This window comes from Oryctolagus cuniculus, chromosome 7 (genome assembly GCF_964237555.1).
Source record: "Oryctolagus cuniculus chromosome 7, mOryCun1.1, whole genome shotgun sequence".
NCBI classification, from domain to species: domain Eukaryota; kingdom Metazoa; phylum Chordata; class Mammalia; order Lagomorpha; family Leporidae; genus Oryctolagus; species Oryctolagus cuniculus.
This window is the reverse complement of record NC_091438.1, coordinates 54622135-54639899: the sequence shown is the minus strand read 5'-3', so window position 1 is coordinate 54639899 and position 17765 is coordinate 54622135. Positions and strand designations below refer to the sequence as shown.

The 17765-nt window shown below is 51.9% G+C and overlaps 1 protein-coding gene across 1 annotated transcript in view; it reads right to left on the bottom strand.

Annotated features, from left to right (window-relative positions):
* The window catches only part of CASQ2 (calsequestrin 2), a 71843-nt gene extending 58222 nt beyond the window's left edge, over positions 1 to 13621 (bottom strand). The window contains 1 exon segment of the mRNA NM_001101691.1: positions 13305 to 13621. Within this exon segment, the coding sequence (NP_001095161.1) occupies positions 13305 to 13538 (234 nt within the window). The 5' untranslated portion in view covers positions 13539 to 13621.
* Positions 13622 to 17765: the final 4144 nt, after the last annotated feature.

The window sequence follows — 17765 nt, the reverse complement described above, 5'->3', positions numbered from 1 at the left end:
ACCCATCCATCCATCTATCCATCCATCTACCTATCCATGCACCCATCTATCCATCCATCCTCCATCCATCCATCCATCAATCCACCTATCCATCCATCCATCCATCCATCCATCTCTCCATCCATCCATCCCTCTAACCTTTAAGTTCCAAGTAGCTGCTAAACGTTAGTCCATCTTAGTCACACTAGTCATTTAGCTTCTATGCACAGTTAGCCCAGTATATAATTTCATGTTGTTCAAGTATGGGTTGAAATCCAAACTACAAACTAAAGATATTGTCCCAGTGTAAGTGTGCAGGGCTTGTAATCCCTGTCAGCTGTCCCTTGGCGTAGCGGCAAGAACATTCCATTTGCAACCACATCAGTGTGAATTCAAATCCCAGTTTCATGCTCTGCTACATCATTGCTTTGTGACTTTGGGCAATTTTCATGAACTCTCTGGCTCACCTCTCTGCTGGCAATATGAGAATGTAAGAAATAAGTAAAATAACATTCCCAAAGCGTGTACATTGGGCATGGTTTATGAAGTCTCTTCCAAGTGCTATTCCCCTTCTCTTCCTTGTCCTCTGTTCACTCAGCATTCAGGCAGCAAACACCATTGAATACCCACCGATCTAAGGGCTAAGGTGCAGCAATAGAAGAGAGTACGTCCTGGCCTTTGTGGATTTCGATTCTGTAGTGTGGGTGGGGAACACCTGGCCCATGGGCCTTATAAGTCCTGAGAAATCATTTGGGCTGGCCCTGCCAAGGCAACAGCAGGCAGGACTCGAAATTCCATAAATCTACAGCAGGCTCATTTTTAAGCTGATCATTTTGTAGGGCCCACACATGATGTTATAAATATCCAATGGCCCTTGGCAGAGAAAAGGTGCCCTACCCCTGTGGGGTGTCAGATGGCTGCAAAATGACAGCCAAGTGCTACAGAGAAACATAAAGGAGGATAGAAGAGGTGAGAGCAGTGGGCTTCATACAAGCGCTCAGGGAAAAGCTTCCCTGAGAGGCTGACATTTAGCATAGACTAGAGGAAGTATGTTCTTACCATCCACAAAAGAACGAACATCTCCTCAGTCATCGGGGGCCATGCCATCTGTGCCTAAGTAAGGTGAGCGTTCACTGAAAGGAAAGAATGACCCCCTTGGGGTCTGTGTTGTGATGGAGTGGGTTAAGCAGCCGCTGGCAATCCTGGCATCCCATATTGGAGTTCAAGTCCTGGCTGCTCTGCTTCTGATCCAGCTCCCTACAATTGCACCTGGGAAAGCAGTGGAAGATGGCCCAAGTGCTTGGGCCCCCACCACTCATGTGGGAGACCAGGATGCAGCTCCTGGCTCCTGGTTTCAGCCTGGCCCAGCCCCTACCATTAAGGTCATTTAGGAGAGTGAACCAGAAGATGGAAACTCACTCTCACTCACTTGCTCCTGTCTCTCGCTCTCTCCCATTCTGTCACTCTGCCTTTCAAATAAATGATAAATAAATCTTAAAAAAAAAAAAAAAGAAGAAGAAGAAGAAGAAGAACCTCTCTGAGCACTCACACGTCTTGCTTCCACATTATGAAGCACTCTGGTTTGCTCCGAGCAGCTTTCTCAGTTTTCCATTACACATCACAGCATCCACATACCTCCAGGGTTTTCCATTTGCCATCTCTTTTGGGGAAAGGGGAAACATGACACAGCAAGCAAATATAAGCATTCTTCAAATGGAAATCAAGGACAAATTTATTTCCAGGCAAAAATTTATGAAATCCATGCATAATTGCTTGTATCTTTTTTTTTTTTTAATTTGAAAGATAGAGTTAGACAGTGAGAGAGAGAGAGAGAGAGAGAGAGAGAGAGAGAGAGAGGTCTTCCTTCCGTTGGCTCACTCCCCAAATGGCTGCCACAGCCAGCGCTGCGCCAATCCAAAGCCAGGAGCCAGGTGCTTCCTCCTGGTCTCCCATGCGGGTGCAGGGGCCAAGGACCTGGGCCATCCTCCACTGCACTCCCAGGCCACAGCAGAGAGCTGGACTGGAAGAGGAGCAACCGGGACTAGAACCCGGTGCCCATATGGGATGCTGGTGCTGCAGGTGGAGAATTAACCAAGTGAGCCAGGGTGCCGGCTTCCACCAGGGATCTTTTTAAAACTATAGTTCCCGGACATCAACCCTAATCCCATGACCAGTGAAGCCAGTATCTTGGACAGCAGCGACTATATGTAGCAACAGTAATTTTTACGACTCCTAGGCAATTCTAATGAACGACCGAAGTTGAGAATTATTAGAGCTAAGACCATGTACCGAAGTTCAAGAGGCAGGTGAGAAAAATCTGTATCTGGTAAGCACTAATCAAGCACTTGATTAGACATTCTATATATAGGAAGTCTTCAAAAAGTTCATGGAAAATTTATACTATGAAAACTATGCATGGATTTCAAAATTTTTGTGCCAAATAAACCTATCTTTGAATTCTATTTTTCCATGGATTTTAAAAAGTACCCCTGTAGATGAATTAACAAAAATAATGATCTCTTAAACAGAAATTCATATAACAAAAATAATAATCCCTAACTCTTGTACATTTTATGATTTTATTCATCTGCATTGATGAAACTCTTATTCATCCATGTTCAATGAATTCGCTTAGTTCACTGATGTGGAAACTACCTGGGCAATGAGACGCACCTTCCACTTGCCCAGCACCAACTTGTAAACGGAACACTGGTTCAGGTGCTCTGACTTCCAGCTGCTTCATCTAAGTGGAATGTACAAGCATGGCCTGGTCTCCATGCATCCAAGAGTCTTGCCTGTGGTGCTGGGCACACGGCAGAGGCTGGGCCAGAGGCTGCGGCCACGCCCAGCTAAAGGTTACTTTTCACTGATAGATGACTTAGGAGACTGAGACCAGAACAAAGACGAGAGCTCAGTGTTTTAGGGGCCTTGGCAGACTGAGAACAGCAGCAGCAGTACACTCACCAGGAGTAGGCATTTGGTCTAGCAGTTAAGACACCTGCATCCCATGTCGGTGTTCCGGGCTTCAACACCTGGCTCTCACTCCCCACTCCAACTTCCACCAAAATAGAACCTGGGAGGCCTGGTGATGGCCCAGTGACTTAATCCCTTCTACCCATGTGGGAGATCTGGACTGAGTTCCCTGCCCCTGGCTTCCACTGGGAACCAATGGGTGAGAGTGCTTTCTCTCTCACCTGTCTCTCAAATAAGGAACAAAATTTAGAAAAAAGAGATGGAGAGAGAGAAAGAGAAAGGGAGTGAGACTCAGCTGTAGAACCCATAGGCCTCCCTCGCACAAGAACTGATTTCTTTTATTGCTTTAAAAAAAGATCTATTTGTTTATTTTGCAACTCAGAGAAAGAGGGAGAGACAGAGATCTTCCATCTGCTGATTCACTCCCCAGATGGCTACAATGGCCAGTGCTGGGCCAGGCTGAAGCCAGGAGCCAGGAACTTCATCTGGGTCTTCCATATGGGTGGCAGGGGACCAAGTACTTGGGTTCCACTGCTTTTCCCAGGCCATTAACAGAGAGCTGGATCAGAAGTGGAGCAGCCGGGACATGGCAGTGCAGGATGCCACTGTCGCAGGCAGCGGCTTTACTCACCACGCCACAACACTGGCCCCGGATTCTGATTCTTGATTCTGCCATGGATGATGGACTAACCTGTCCCTCCCCACAGGTCTAATGAATAACTGTGTTAGAGTAATCTTCTAAAAATTATTGAAAAGTAACCTGTGTCCCAGCACAGGGAAACTGGTCTTAGCACTAACCCTTCCTGCTGATGGAAAGGCCCCTACCAATCATTTTCTAATATCCAAGAGGGCTTGAGAGGGAGTCCCCGTGAGGATGGTAGCAGCGTATCCCCTCAGCTACCATGTGGTGAGCTATAGTGATTATGTCCTTAGGCAGGAGGAGCAGAAGGGCCCCAAAGAGGGGACAGAGAGGAGTAGCCTCAGGCCTCAAACTCCAGCTATGGCCTAGGGAAGATGACCAGGAGCAGCAGGTCAGCCAGTGCTCAGTCACGGAGATTGACGTGGTATAACCAGGCAGCCAGTTCAGGTCTGAGTGAGCTGGATGTCCCGGTAAGTCCCCAGTGTAATGCTATCCCCTCTACCTGTCAATCAAACACCTTCTTTCCCAGGATGCACCTGTTTCATCTGGGACCCAGAAGAGGGAGATGCCATGACAATATGAAAATTACACTCCACGTGGAATTTAAGGAGTTATCCTAAAATCCCAGTGGCTTCTTACCACTGCAGACTGTGTGTGGAGTGGGTTACTCTAGTTTTCCTCCCTCTCCCTTTTCAGGCAATCCTCTGGCCCACTCATAACAGGTAGTTCTCTGTACCCACACTCAGGTGTGAATCTGTATTCTCTTTCTCATTTTTAAAATAAATCTTGTCATCACTTTGTGCACCTTATACATGTCTCAACTTTGAAATCTGACCTATATGTGAGGCAAGGACTTAAAATAGAGATTAGACTATACCCATGCCCACACCAAGCCATAAAGCTGTTTTGGTCCCAGGACTCCCGATTGCCTGCCAGTCCAATGTTCACCCAAACCAAATGAGCACATTCTCACTGTTCCTGTGGTCAGCACTGGGAAGCACCGCTCACTCTCCATCCACACATGCACTTAGCCCATCTCGTGTCTGTGCTTAGACTGTTGAGGGTCTACTGAGAGCAATGAATGTTTGATGAAGGAATGAACAATAAGGGATTCACAGATCTTATTCCCATGTGCTAAACACTCACTAACTGGCCTGAGAAAATCCCTTGTGGCTTCCCTCAATCACTGTGGCACAGTAAACTAAGCGTCCACCTGCAGTGCCAGCATCCCATATGGGCATCGGTTCTAGTCCCAGCTGCTCCTCTTCTGATTCAACTTTCTGCTATAGCCTGGAAAAGCAGTGGAAGATGGCTCAAGTCCTTGGGCCCCTGCACCTGTGTGGAAGACCCAGAAGAAGCTCCTAGCTCCTGGCTTCGGATCCACCTAGCTCCAGCCATGCTGGATGGAAGACTTTTCTCTGTCTCTCCCTCTCTCTCTCTCTGTAACTCTCTCTCTCTCAAACAAATAATTTTTTTAAAAAATTGCAAAACTGCATCTTGGTTACAGGTTGTTCTATTTTGTTGCTCCCATCACAGTAACCCATTACCACCCAACACACGTGAAGGCAGTGACAAGCACCAGCCTTAACTGTAAGTGTGTGACTAGGAAATAAAAAGTGCCCAGAGATCCTAAAACTAGTCTGGGACCCCTGCACATCTCCTTTCTCCTTTCTGTCTAGAGGCTTATGTGGCTACAGAGTTGCTTCCATGCAAAGATGAAGCCTACCAGGTAAAAGCTTTGGTCGTCTTCCTTCCTTCTTGCTATGCAGTGCAATGGGTCAGAGGAAGGGAGATTGTTCTGGGGTTTAGGGATAAGGTAGGAGGGGAGGGGAGCATTAATGACACCCACCTCTGGCTTTGGTGCTGGGCAGCACAGGGACACTTTCCCAGAGCACGCAGGAGCTCCCAGAGGGATGTCCATTATCGCTTAGGCATGGCCAGTGGGATCCTTCTAACATCAGGGCCTCCACAGCCACACTGCCACGAGACCCCTCAATCCAGTCAATTGTGTGTGTGTGTGTGACAATTTATGTATTTATTTGAAAGGCAGAGTGACACAGAGAGAGGAGACACAATGATAGAAAGAGATCTTCCATCTGCTGGTTCACTCCCCAAATGGCTGCAACTACCAAGACTAGGCCAGGCCAAAGCCAGGAGTCTAGAACTCCATCTGGTACTTGGGCCATCCTCTGCTGCCTCCCTGGGTGCATCAGCAGGGAGCAGGATTGGAAGTGGAATAGCCAGGACTCAGATACCCCGATATGGGATGCTGGTATTGCAGGCGGCCGCTGAGATCTCTGTGCCACGATGCCAGTCACGTTCCGGTGTGTGTGTGTGTGTGTGTGTGTGTGTGTGCTTTGACAGGCAGTTAGACAGTGAGAGAGAGACAGAGAGAAAGGTCTTCCTTCCGTTGGTTTACTCCCCAAATGGCTGCTGCAGCCGGTGCACTGCACCGATCCGAAGCCAGGAGCCAGGTGCTTCTCCTGGTCTCCCATGCAGGTGCAGGGCCCAAGGACCTGGGCCATCCTCCACTGCGCTCCCGGGCCACAGCAGAGAGCTGGACTGGAAGAGGAGCAACCGGGACAGAATCCAGCCCTCCAACTGAGGCTAGAACCTGGGGTGCCAGCGCCAGCGCCACAGGCAGAGGATTAGCCATGTGAGCCGCGGCGCCGGCCCCATTGTGTTTTTGATCTACAGGCAGCTTCTTGATCTTTCTCACTCAATGTGAACTGCATTGTTTCAGTGTCTTTGTTCTGTTTTGGCTTCCCCTGGGATCAAGCTCGCCTTGAATTCAGGTTGCTCTTGGGAGGCCAGCGTTGCAGAGGGCAAAACCCTACATTTGTCTCCACCAGGGAAAAGGTAGAAGGGGGCTCGAAGGAACCCTGGAGCTCCTCCCAGGGGAGTGAGATTGAGCTGTGCAGCTTGGAGCGCAGAAGAGGCCTCATTTAGTAAGTGGTGCTTACTAGGTTGTAGCTGACACAGGCTCAGCGAGGCCACTGACAAGTCAGGGGTGGCCAGAGTCTGACCATGGCCAAGTCACTCCTCCTTCAGGGCTCAGCTGGCTGCTGGGAGGCAACACGCCCTCACCTCCCCAGCTGGAGCTCCCAAGGCCTGGTGCCCCCACCTGTGAACTGATGGAGTGGGCTGCTCATGTCTGGACCTAGTTGGGGAGTGAGGGTCAACAGGACCCAGCGTTTATGACTTGGCTCTGCCTGGGGGCCTTCGCTCCCCCCTCACCACACCATCTGCTGCTTCAGGCACCTGAACACAGCCGTTGCCTGCTCAGGAGATGAACCCAGGTCCACGTGGCAGAGGCCGGCACTGAGCACACCATGTCTCTCGAGCTTGTCAACCTGAGAGTGGTCTGGCGCTGCTGGAGGACTTTCTCCCATAGTATTTATAGAATGTGACAGGAGCGGTTTCAAGGAGGAAGAGGAGGCAGAAAACAAGGGGCAGGGAGGGACTGAATCCACCGCCAGTACCTGCCTCTGGGTCTCAGCTGATGCTAACAGGAGCCGGCCACTGTGATGTGACTGGATCTGCTATCCTAGCTGAGCTGTGGTAGACAGCATACAAAACCCTAAAGCCTTTTATATTCAGTGTTGACACCCCACTAGAAAAATGGGGCAGGGACAGACGCAGTGGGTTAACCCTCTAGCCTGAGGTGCCAGCATCCCATATGGGCGCTGGTTCGGGACCCAGCTGCTCTACTTCCCATCCAGCTCTCTGCTGTGGCCTGGGAAGGCAGTGGAAGATGGCCCAAGACCTTGGGCCCCTGTACCCACGTGGGAGACCTGGAAGAAGCTCCTTGCTCGCTCCTGGCTTCGGATTGGCATAGCTCCAGCCATTGTAGCCAACTGGGGAGTGAACCATCAGATAGAAGACCTCTTTCTCTCTTTCTCTCTCTCTCTCTGCCTCTCCTCTCTGTGTAACTCTGACCTTTGAATAAATACATAAATCTTTTAAAAAAGAAAGAAAAATGGGGCAAATGCATAGAAAAAAATAAGATGAAAAAATTTAATTTAACCAGAAACCAAAGAAATGCTCTGTGAAACAACAATGGAAATCTAAATAGACAAAGATTTTTAAAACCCTGAAAATCATGGTGCGATCCTCAAACAGGAAAATTATTTTTCAAATATGAGTAGGGATAAAATGGAGTGCCCCACTGGCATAAACACTAGGGTAGCAAAGAACATAAAACTTTCAAATGCCACAGGAACACACAATAGGTGGAAATGAAATGTGCAGGAAACAAAACTGCATAAATGAGATAATCCTGATTGAAACACGTGCACTTGTACATAGAGTCTCAGCAGAATGTGAACATGTTTACGGCTAGGCAGTTGTTTTTATGGCCTTCTCCCTCCCTTCCCACATATTCAACAGTGGCAAATGCATGAGTGTTATCTTCTTGATGAGGGGTGCCCAGCCAGGAGCTGGGACGACTCACTGCTTAGGTCAAGGCCACATCCGTGCAGCGAGAGCCTAAGAACCATCGAGATGATTCCCAACGTTGAGGCTCCTCTGAGCACTAACGTTTCGTTCATTCATTCGACAAGTATTAACAGACCATCCCCCGAACCCATGTGGCATGCACTGGCCCCGAGGCCCCCGGAGCTGGACCCTGCTCAAACCGGAAAGCAGGGTTTGGGTCTGGTGCAGCTGGCAAGACTTTACTCGCCCTTTTCCCGCTAAGCTTGCAGTGACCTTGTATTCTCTCCCCTGTCCAAACCGTGTTCCCAGCACAGAACTCAGACCTGGCTATACAGAGGTGAAAATAACTGGCAATGTTATTTTGCCAGAGGGACTCAACCAAGCAGAATAAAAACCATGCCCTCCAGCAACGAGGGCCCTGAGGCCAGGAAAAACGCTAAGCGCAGAGGGAGCAAGAATTGGCAAAGCTTCCTCCAGAAAGTGGGAGCCCTCTTCTTTCCCTTCTCCCCCCTCCCCGCCCCCCCCCCCAGTCCTCCTGGCCACTCCCAGAGAAGCTCTGGGTCACAGGGACTGTCTGCATTCTATTGCCTGTCTTCCCCTCAGGAGTGTCTCATTCCCCCTGTACCAACCCCAGGGCCCCTGAAGAGGAAGTGGCAAGTGCAAGACTAATTGAAGGACATCTCAAGAAGGACTCCCTTGTCCTGTGGCTGGGGCTGTTTTTATTTTTTAAAAAGATTTATTTATTTATTCAAAAGGCAGAGTTATAGAAAGAGAAGGAGAGACAGAGACTGAGAGATCTTCCATCCACTGGTTCGCTCCCCAAATGGCCGCAATGGCTGGAGCTGGGTCCATCTTCTGGGTCTCCCACATGGGTGCAGGGGCCCAAGCACTTGAGCCATCCTCTGCTGCCTTCCCAGGCCATTAGCAGGGAGCGGGATGGGAAGTGGAGCAGCCGGGACTTGAGCAGGCACCCACATAGGATGCCGGTACCACAGCCAGAGGTTTAACCTACCTCGCCACAGCACCGACCCCAGGGGCTGTTTTTGAGTCTTTTCATTGACACAGCTGGAGCAGCAGACAACATACACACAGCTGACCACAGTGCCTTTGGGTTTCTACCAGATTGACCCAGCCCTTGAGGGATAAGGACTTTTTTTTTTAGACAGGCAGAGCTAGACAGTGAGAGAGACACAGAGAAAGTTCTTCCTTCCGTTGGTTCACCTCCCAAATGGCCACTACGGCCAGCGCTGCACTGATCCAAAACCAGGAGCCAGGTGCTTCCTCCTGGTCTCCCATGCGGGTGCAGGGCCCAAGGACTTGGGCCATCCTCCACTGCCTTCTGGGGCCACAGCAAAGATCTGGACTGGAAGAGGGACAACTGGGACAGAATCCGGGGCCCCAACTGGGACTAGAACCCGGAGTACTGGCGCCGCAGGTGGAGGATTAGCCTAGTGAGCCGCGGCACTGGCCGGATAAGGACTTTCAACTCCAAAGCTTGATCCCCTAAATATTCCTCGGGTATTTCCATCTGAGGGTAGCAACTCACGGCTTGGGAGTGACATTTAATAGATTGGGATCAATCATTCATAAGTAAAACAGAGAACAGAATAAAAATAGAAAAGTTTTCTTTTAGGGCTGGTGCTGTGGCATAGCCGCTAAAGCCGCCGCCTGCTGTGCCAGCATCCTATATGGGCGCTGGTTCGAGACCCGGCTGTTCCACTTGAATCCAGCTCTCTGCTATGGCCTGGGAAAGCAGTAGAAGATGGCTCAAGTTCTTGGGCCCCTGCACCCACGTGAGAGACCCGGAAGAAGCTCCTGGCTCCTGGCTTCAGATCAGTGCAGCTCCAGCCGTTGCAGCCATCTGGGGAGTGAACCAGTGGATGGAAGACCTCTCTCTCTCTCTCTGCCTCTCCTCTCTATGTGTAATTCTGACTTTCAAGCAAAATAAATAAATCTTTTCAAAAAAGAAAAGTTTTTCTTTTAAATCCAAGTATTTGGGGCTGGCACTGTGGCAAAGCAGGTAAAGCTGCCACCTGCTGTGCCAGCATCCTAGTGGGTGGCACCAGCTTGAGTCCCAGCTGCTCCACTTCCAATTCAGCTCTCAGCTGTAGCCTGGGAAGGCAATGGAAGATGGCCCAAGACCTTGGGCCCCTGCACCCACGTGGGAGACCCGGAGGAATCTCCTGGGCTCTGGCTTCAGATCAGCTCAGCTTTGGCCATTGCAGTTTATTGGGGAGTGAACCAGCAGATGGAAGACCACTCTCTCTCTCTCTCTCTCTCTATCTTTCTGCCTCTCCTTCTCTTGCTGTGTAACTCTGACTTTGAAATAAATAAGTAAATCTTTAAAAAAGAAATACAAGTATTTTCCATGTGTGTCCATGTTTCCTGGGACACGCAGATGCTGAAGATAGTAGGAGCCCCTCCCTAAGCTGAGAAGAGGCCCCGCCTCCACGGCAGCTGTCAGCCTCAGGGGTGTGCGCTGGGGTGCCTCCCCGCCTCCCTCCACAGCCCTGGGACCGGGAGAATATTCTTCTTAGTGTAAGTTTGGGGTCCAAGGGAGTAAGAGGGTAAAACAGTTGTTTGACCTGTGCAGAAAGCTTAAAGGCTCACCTCTGCTCACTTGCTTGCTCGCTCTCTTTGTAATTTATTTACTTGGAAGTCAAGAGCCTGCAGCTGACAGGTATCTCCACAAAGAGCCAGCCCTCTCTACATTCACAGAGGAGCCCAGGCCTGCTCCTGGACCCTGCCCGGGCTGTGCCTCAGGGCTGCGTGTGCCTCAGCCTGCTGGGGAGACGGCCGGGCTCACTAGGCCAGGCTGGGGGAGGCTGAGCACGTGTTTCTGGAAGGCTGTTGTCTGTGCTCCTGCACGGGATACGCAGCGGCTCCCTGTGCATTGCTTTCTCGGTGCTAGAGGAGTGACCCGGAGACCCTAAGCTGCCTGTCCCTGCATCAGGTGTGTGGCTCTGGGTAACTGGGTCACACTGTGCCTCCGTTTCCTCGTTTATAAAATGCAGGTCATAACCGCACTTGGTCCACAGCCCCTCTGCAGAGCTTAACCCAGCACACACATGCCAAGTGCTCACTGTGGTCCCTGCACACAGCGGCCATTCCGTGCGTGCTAATCACTGTTACAGAATCACCATCCACCTGGGTGGTAGTCACTAGTTTTTCCATATTTATAGATAAGAAAAACGAGGCACCCAGAAAGTAACCTGCCCTGTGTCACGTGTCATGTGGCTAGCAGAGGCCCAGCCACAACCCAAATCCAGATCTCCTATCCCTAAAGATGCCTCCTTGAGCTAGAGGAGGCAGCAGCAGGGGACCAGCTCCTGAGCTGTCACTCACCAGCCTCTGCTGGGCCTAGGCCCTCACGCCCAAAAGGGCAGCGTGGGACCAAAGGTGCCTGGGGGGAGGGGATCCCCTCCTCATGGTGGTTCCCAACGTAGTCTTTAGGGAGTTTATACTGAGACACACACACACACACACATACACACGGACTTCAAAACGCTTGTGGAAAAAAATTAAAAGGTAAGTTTGTTTTGATTCAAGAACATTTTGAAATCCATGCCTATGAGAGGTCTTCTAAAAATTCCTGGAAAACGCATATTATAAGAACAAGATGCATAGATTTCAATGTTTATGTACCTGGTCTTTTCATTCTATCCTTCCATGAATGCGTTGAGTGCCCTCATACATGCAAATTCATCTGACAGGGAGTCAGCAATGGGTGCCATTACTTGCACCGCCACCCAGAGGCACCCTTCTGGGTTCCGGGCTAACTGGGCAAGGACAGGCATGCAGGGTAGCCGAGCCCGGCAGGTGGCGATGCAGACGGAGACAGCCGTGTGAGGGCTGACCTCAGCAGCTGAGCAGCAGCCACGCTCTGGGTCCTGCTCTTGCCCGGCTGTGACTGCCCCTTTTCTGTACTCTAAGGACCCAGCGACTGAGGCTGCTTCCCCACACAGGGACCTGGCCCTCCACAGCCAGCACCCAGCATGCAGCCTGACAAACAAACGCGCAGGAGCAGTGCTATTTTGATTTTTGAAAAAGATTTACTTAATTATTTACCCCCAATGCCTGCCAGAGTTGAGGGTAGGCCGAGCTGAAACCAGGAGCCAGGAATTCCATCAGGATTCCCATATGGGTAGGAGGGGACTCCAGTATTTGGACCGTCATCTGCTGCCCCCCGGGCACATTATCAGGACTCAAACCAGGTACTCCCATAATGCATGCCAGCAACCCAAGTGCTGGCCTCACATGCTGTGCCACAACCCCAGGCTGGTAGTGGTGATATTTTTCAGATGCTTAGCATTTTGGCAGCCAGCGCTCTCTGAAATGACCACACCACCATGTATAAATGCCATGAAAATAAGTGTTTGTATGACAATCAGGAGACAGGATTCTGAAGCGGTTTTTACACCTTGTGGTGTATTTGGGATAGCTGTACTGGCCTTTGTTATAGTCAGTTGCGGTGGTAGGGGGGCTCAAATCCACATGCTTGTCTATGGGAATTCTGTGAAACTCGTTAACCCCAGTTCTCTGATTGCGCTGGTTAGCAAACTGCATGATTCTCAGACAGCCCTTTTCATCCCGCACTGGCCTGGGCACGGGAGGTGTCTCAGTGCCTGCCACATTCTTGGCAGCCGCTGGTACTCCCATGGTGTAAGGGATCTCCAGCTGTCCAGGAGGAGCTGCGGGAACAGGCTCCGGGGCTCTCACAATGCAGTCGGAATGGCCCCCCTTGCCAGGCCACCAACAGGCCATGTAATGCAGATAAAATAAGAACTGACTTCATCTCCACCCCAAACCCTGCCCAGGCACTTTCTGAGGAGATAAACCCATTGGCTGCACACATCTGCACTCCACAATACTGTCCGAAAGGAAATCGTCCAAGAGGAGAAATCTCTGGGGTGCAGCCCCCATCCGGCCCTGGAACAGCCGAGGCCAAACAGGCTCCTGTTCCCCCAGCACCCTGGGGAGGCATCAGCCAGGGAGGAGCCGGGATGGGCACAGTGGATGAAGCCCACCGGTTCCCTCTGGCTTCCATTTCAGACTACAGCTCCAGCAAGGATTCCAACGTTCTTCGGGGCAAAACCATGGCTGGGACAAGAGCCCCTGGGAAACCAAGAGGACCACGACGCACCCCCTGCCCCCACGCCGCCGCCCCGTTGTTCACACACCCCAGCCCGGCCGCACCACCCACCACCGGGAAGTAAAACGCGGCAGCCGTGGGTGCGCAGGCGCCGCGCTCTCCCGCGCCCCGCACGCCCCCTACCTCGAGCACAATCTCCTTCAGCTGGAACTGCTTCTGGGCCACCTTGTCGGCCGACACCGGCGCGTGGTAGTAGAGGCACAGCAAGTCGTATTTCTTCAAAATCTGCTTGAAGTTCTTCTCCGAAAGACTCACCACCCGGTCCTTCCCGTCGTACGTGGGGAAGTTGAGACCCTCTTCGGCCCTGCAAGAGGACAGCAGGTAGACCCCCACGACGAACAGGTGAGCTCTCTTCATCTGGGACAAGTTTCCCGTCTCCTTCCCCAAACGTGCTGTGTGCCCGAGGGAGCACGGCAGATTCCTGGAGGCCTGGATGAGCCCGCTGGGCAGGACACAGGGAGGCTGACCTCTGCCCAGCTCCGCCCGGGGCCCCCAGCTCCTTGTATGCGTGGGCTCAGGACACCGAGGGGCGGCGCATCGCCACATGCGCACGGCCAGGCCCAGCCCCGGATACCTTACATAGCTCGGCCCAGCCCCTGTCTCATTGGGAACTCCATTTTTAGGATGCAGTTGTTTCGGGCTAAAAATAAATCATGCAATGAATAAAAAAGTTAGATATGACACTGTGGAGGGATTCGCTGATACAGCCTGTCAGCCTGGTGGAGTGGCTGGAGGCACACGAGGGGGATGCGAGCCCGGAAGGTCAGAGGAGAGGAGGCGCGCGGAGACGAGGGGAGAGAAAAGTGAGAGGCGGGGCAGCTGGCTCTGTGGCTCCCATGAGCAGATGGCCAGGCCGCAGCCTGCACGTTAATGCCCTGCTGAGTGCCTCTATGGAGGCCACACAGCCTGGCCCCTCCTGGCAGGCTAGCACCCCTCCTACCCACTGCAACACCGCAGCAAAAGGGAGTGCCCCAGGGGGCAGCTCCATGCTCTGCACCTGTCTTCCCTGTTTAGAGACCCTGAGAGAAACCCTGTGCATGGTGCCCCCTGGGAGAGGGACATGAGGACACCCTTTGCCCCAGCCCTGCACACACAGGGCTGCAAGAGGCCCCAGGCCACCTTGTTCCTTGTTCCTTTCCTGGCTGCCGCCAAGCCCTGTCCACATCAGGGGAGCATATCAAGCATGTCCTTTTTTTTTTTTTAAGATTTATTTTTATTTATTTGAAAGAGAGTTACAGAGAGAGGTAGAGACAGAGAGAGAGGTCTTCCTCTGGTTCACTCCCCAGATAGCCGCAATGGCTGGAGCTACGCCAATCTGAAGCCAGGAGCCAGGAGCTTCTTCTGGGTCTCCCATGTGGGTGCAGGGGCCCAAGAACTTGGGCCATCTTCTACTGCTTTCCCAGGCCATAGCAGAGAGCTGGATCAGAAGAGGAACAGCTGGGACTAGAACCAGTGCCCATATGGGATGTTGGCGCTTTAGGCCAGGGCTTTAACCCACTGTGCCACAGTGCCAGCCCCAATGTCCTTGTTTTAAAACTAAATAAAATAGGGTGGGCACTGTGGCATAGTAGCTAAAACCATTGTCTACAGTGCCAGCATCCCATATGGGCACCGGTTCCAGTCTTAGCTGCTCCATTTCCAATCCAGCTCTCTGCTATGGCCTGGGAAAACAGTGGGGGATGGCCCAAGTGCTTGGGCCCCTGCACCTGTGTGGGAGACCCAGAAGAAGCTCCTGGCTCCTGGCTTCAATCTGGCCCAGCTCCTGCCATTGTGGCCACTTAAGGAATGAACCAGCATATGGAAGACCTCTCTCTCTCTCTCTCTCTCTCTCTCTGCCTCTGCCTCTCTGTAACTCTTTCAAATAAATAAATCTTTAAAAAAAAAAAAAAACTAAATAAATAGAGGTTCAACAGGCTTGCTCAGAAACCCTCTGAGGTTCCTTGCTGCCATTCCTGTCATATTCCTTCAATTTTTTTCCCCTTCCATTAACCCCAATCAATCACTATGGCCCTTCCCTCTTCATTGGAGACAGATGGTTGCAGGAAGTCTGGAAGCCAGACAGATCAGAGCTCCAGCCCCGGCTCTGCCTTGTAATAGCGGATGATCCCATTCTCTGCACCCCTCTGTGGAAGCTGGGGAAGCCCAGAAACAGAGGGAAAAGCACAGAACCAAAGGCTGCTGGGAAACAGCACCTGCTAACCTTCAGCCTTGTGGAGGCGTGAGCCATCGCTAACTCTATGTTGGTTTCTAGTGTTAACGGCTCGTCAACCCTTTCCTGTCCACTCTCCCCTGGAGCCCGGCGGGCAGTTGGGGCAGCAGTGACACGTCCCCATTTGACAGATGAGCTCACTGAGTGAAGTTCAGAGAGATCGGAGACTGCTCTGAGACAGCAGCAGTGCCAGCTGCCATGGGAGCGCTCGGCACTGCCCCCAACAGTTCTCCTGCGTCCATCCTTTTTCCTTAGTCCTTCTCTGCTGGGAAGACATTGGTCCCCTCGTGGTTTTGACTCGCCACAAGGATCTCAGGTCCTGATCATCATAGCCATTTTCCCTCGCCTTGGGCTGGGAGAGTCCTTTGCAGCTTTCACAGGGGTTGGAAGGAAGGCAGGAGTCTGGGGGGTGGGGGCGAGGCCTGCGCTGCAGCCGAGAGCCTCAATGCTGAGAGCCGCGGCCTCGGCTCCACCTGTGCGCATCCAGGAAGCCAGGGCCTTGGAGAGCCCATCACGGACACCCCAGACTGCATTCTTTCCAACCATGTGGTCTCCACGGCTTTCAAAGATGGGGCCAAGAGCGGCCGGTGCTGTGGTACAGCGAGTTAAAGCCCTGGCCTGCAGTGCCTGCATCCCATATGGATGCCAGTTCTAGTCCTGGCTGTTCCACTTCGATCCAGCTCTCTGCTATGACCTGGGAAAGCAGTAGAATACGGCCCAAGTCTTTGGGCCCCAGCACCCACATGGGAGACCGGGAAGAAGCTCCTGGCTCCTAGCTTTGGATCAGTGCAGCTCCGGCCATTGTGGCCATTTGGAAAGTGAACCATCGGCTGGAAGACCTCTCTCTCTCTCTCCCTCTCTGCCTTTCCTCTCTCTGTGTAACTCTGACTTTCAAATAAATAAATAAATCTTAAAAAAAATTTTAAAAAAAGATGGAACCAAGAACAAGCCTTCTAAGGCATGGTCAGCTGTGGCGCGTGTGGGGGCTCTGCTCTCTTTAGGAAAGAGAAGTCTTGGTGAGACAATGTAAGCCTTGTGTTTTCCAGGTCAGCCTCCCAAAGCATTTCCCAGTTGCTTCAGTCTTGTTGGGTTACCTTTATTTAGAATTCGCTCCACTTTTCTTAATATGTGCTTTTTTAAAAAAAAAGAAAGAGCTGTTACTAAAAAGAGAGAGAGAGAAATATTTAAGGTCAGAGTCTTTGCATTTCCTACTGGCTTGTATCCAACCCAGCTAACTGAGCAGGTGGCTGCCCCAGAGGCGGACCTGGGCCTTGCAGCCAGGGACCACTGCTGGGGTGAGTGTTTGTCCCCCCGCTGGCAGATCGGGCTCCCTCCAAGGAGACGGAGGCTGCATAGATGCCTTTCCCGGTACCGTCCTGATTTCCTACTTGCTGTTCTTTTCCCAAGCTTTGCTTTTCCTTTGCCTCACTGCCTCCCAGCCTTGTTTAGCTTGTCCATAAGGAAGCCCCACCCTCGCATCCTGCCAATCAGCTGCCTCACAGCAGAGCGAGAGGCGGCCCAACCAGTGGGATCCGCATGTGCTCCTAGCTCTGGGGTCAGGCCAAGCTGTGTGTTTTTCTGTGCCATTGGCAGGTACTTTCTGTGTGTTTTTTTTTTTTTAAACAAGAATGGAGTAAAACAAAACGAACAGATCAACCCAAGCCGGTGTTAGCCACCGTCCCAACCTCGACGCGGGCCTGTTGCTTTACTGAAGCTCCAGTGCGTCACTGTGCGTGGGCACCATGCCAAAACCCGGAGCTAACCCAGCTTCCAGGAGTTCCTTCCAACAGGTGGCAGGACGATTTTCCAGGGGTCCTTTAAGTGATCTTCATCATGGAAGGATGTGAAGCCAGGATCTGTCAGTAACCTGTAGATTATAAAGATACTTCCATGGAGCACTTTGTATGTAGGAGACACTTTTCCAGGGGGAGAGGATGGATACGTTGTAATCCTGAATTCACCGAGCTCACCTCCTATAAGGGATCGTACCCTTCAACAAGAAATGGACAAAAAGTGTGTGTGTGTGATGACAAGCAGGCGTGAACTGTGCCCAACAATTGGAAGAACCCTTGAGAGCCAGCGGCTGTAGGCGGGAGTGTCGCACAGGTCACCGGCAAAGCATCCTTGAGGACAGAGGCTTGGGAGAGGAGGGTGAGGGGCAGGCGGAAAGCTGCCGAGGGCAGTGAGCCCCGGGAGGAGGTGGCTGGCGCCGTTCTCAGGGGCTCTGGGGAAGCCGGGCTACCAGGGCTTGCAGCCACCCCTTCCTTCCTCCTGGCCCAGCACCAGTGTCCTCGCTCAGACTGTTTCGCAGACGCGCTCACCCCCACCCCGAGGAGCCTCCGGGGCACCGAGAAACTCAGGGGGCTTGAAGTGCG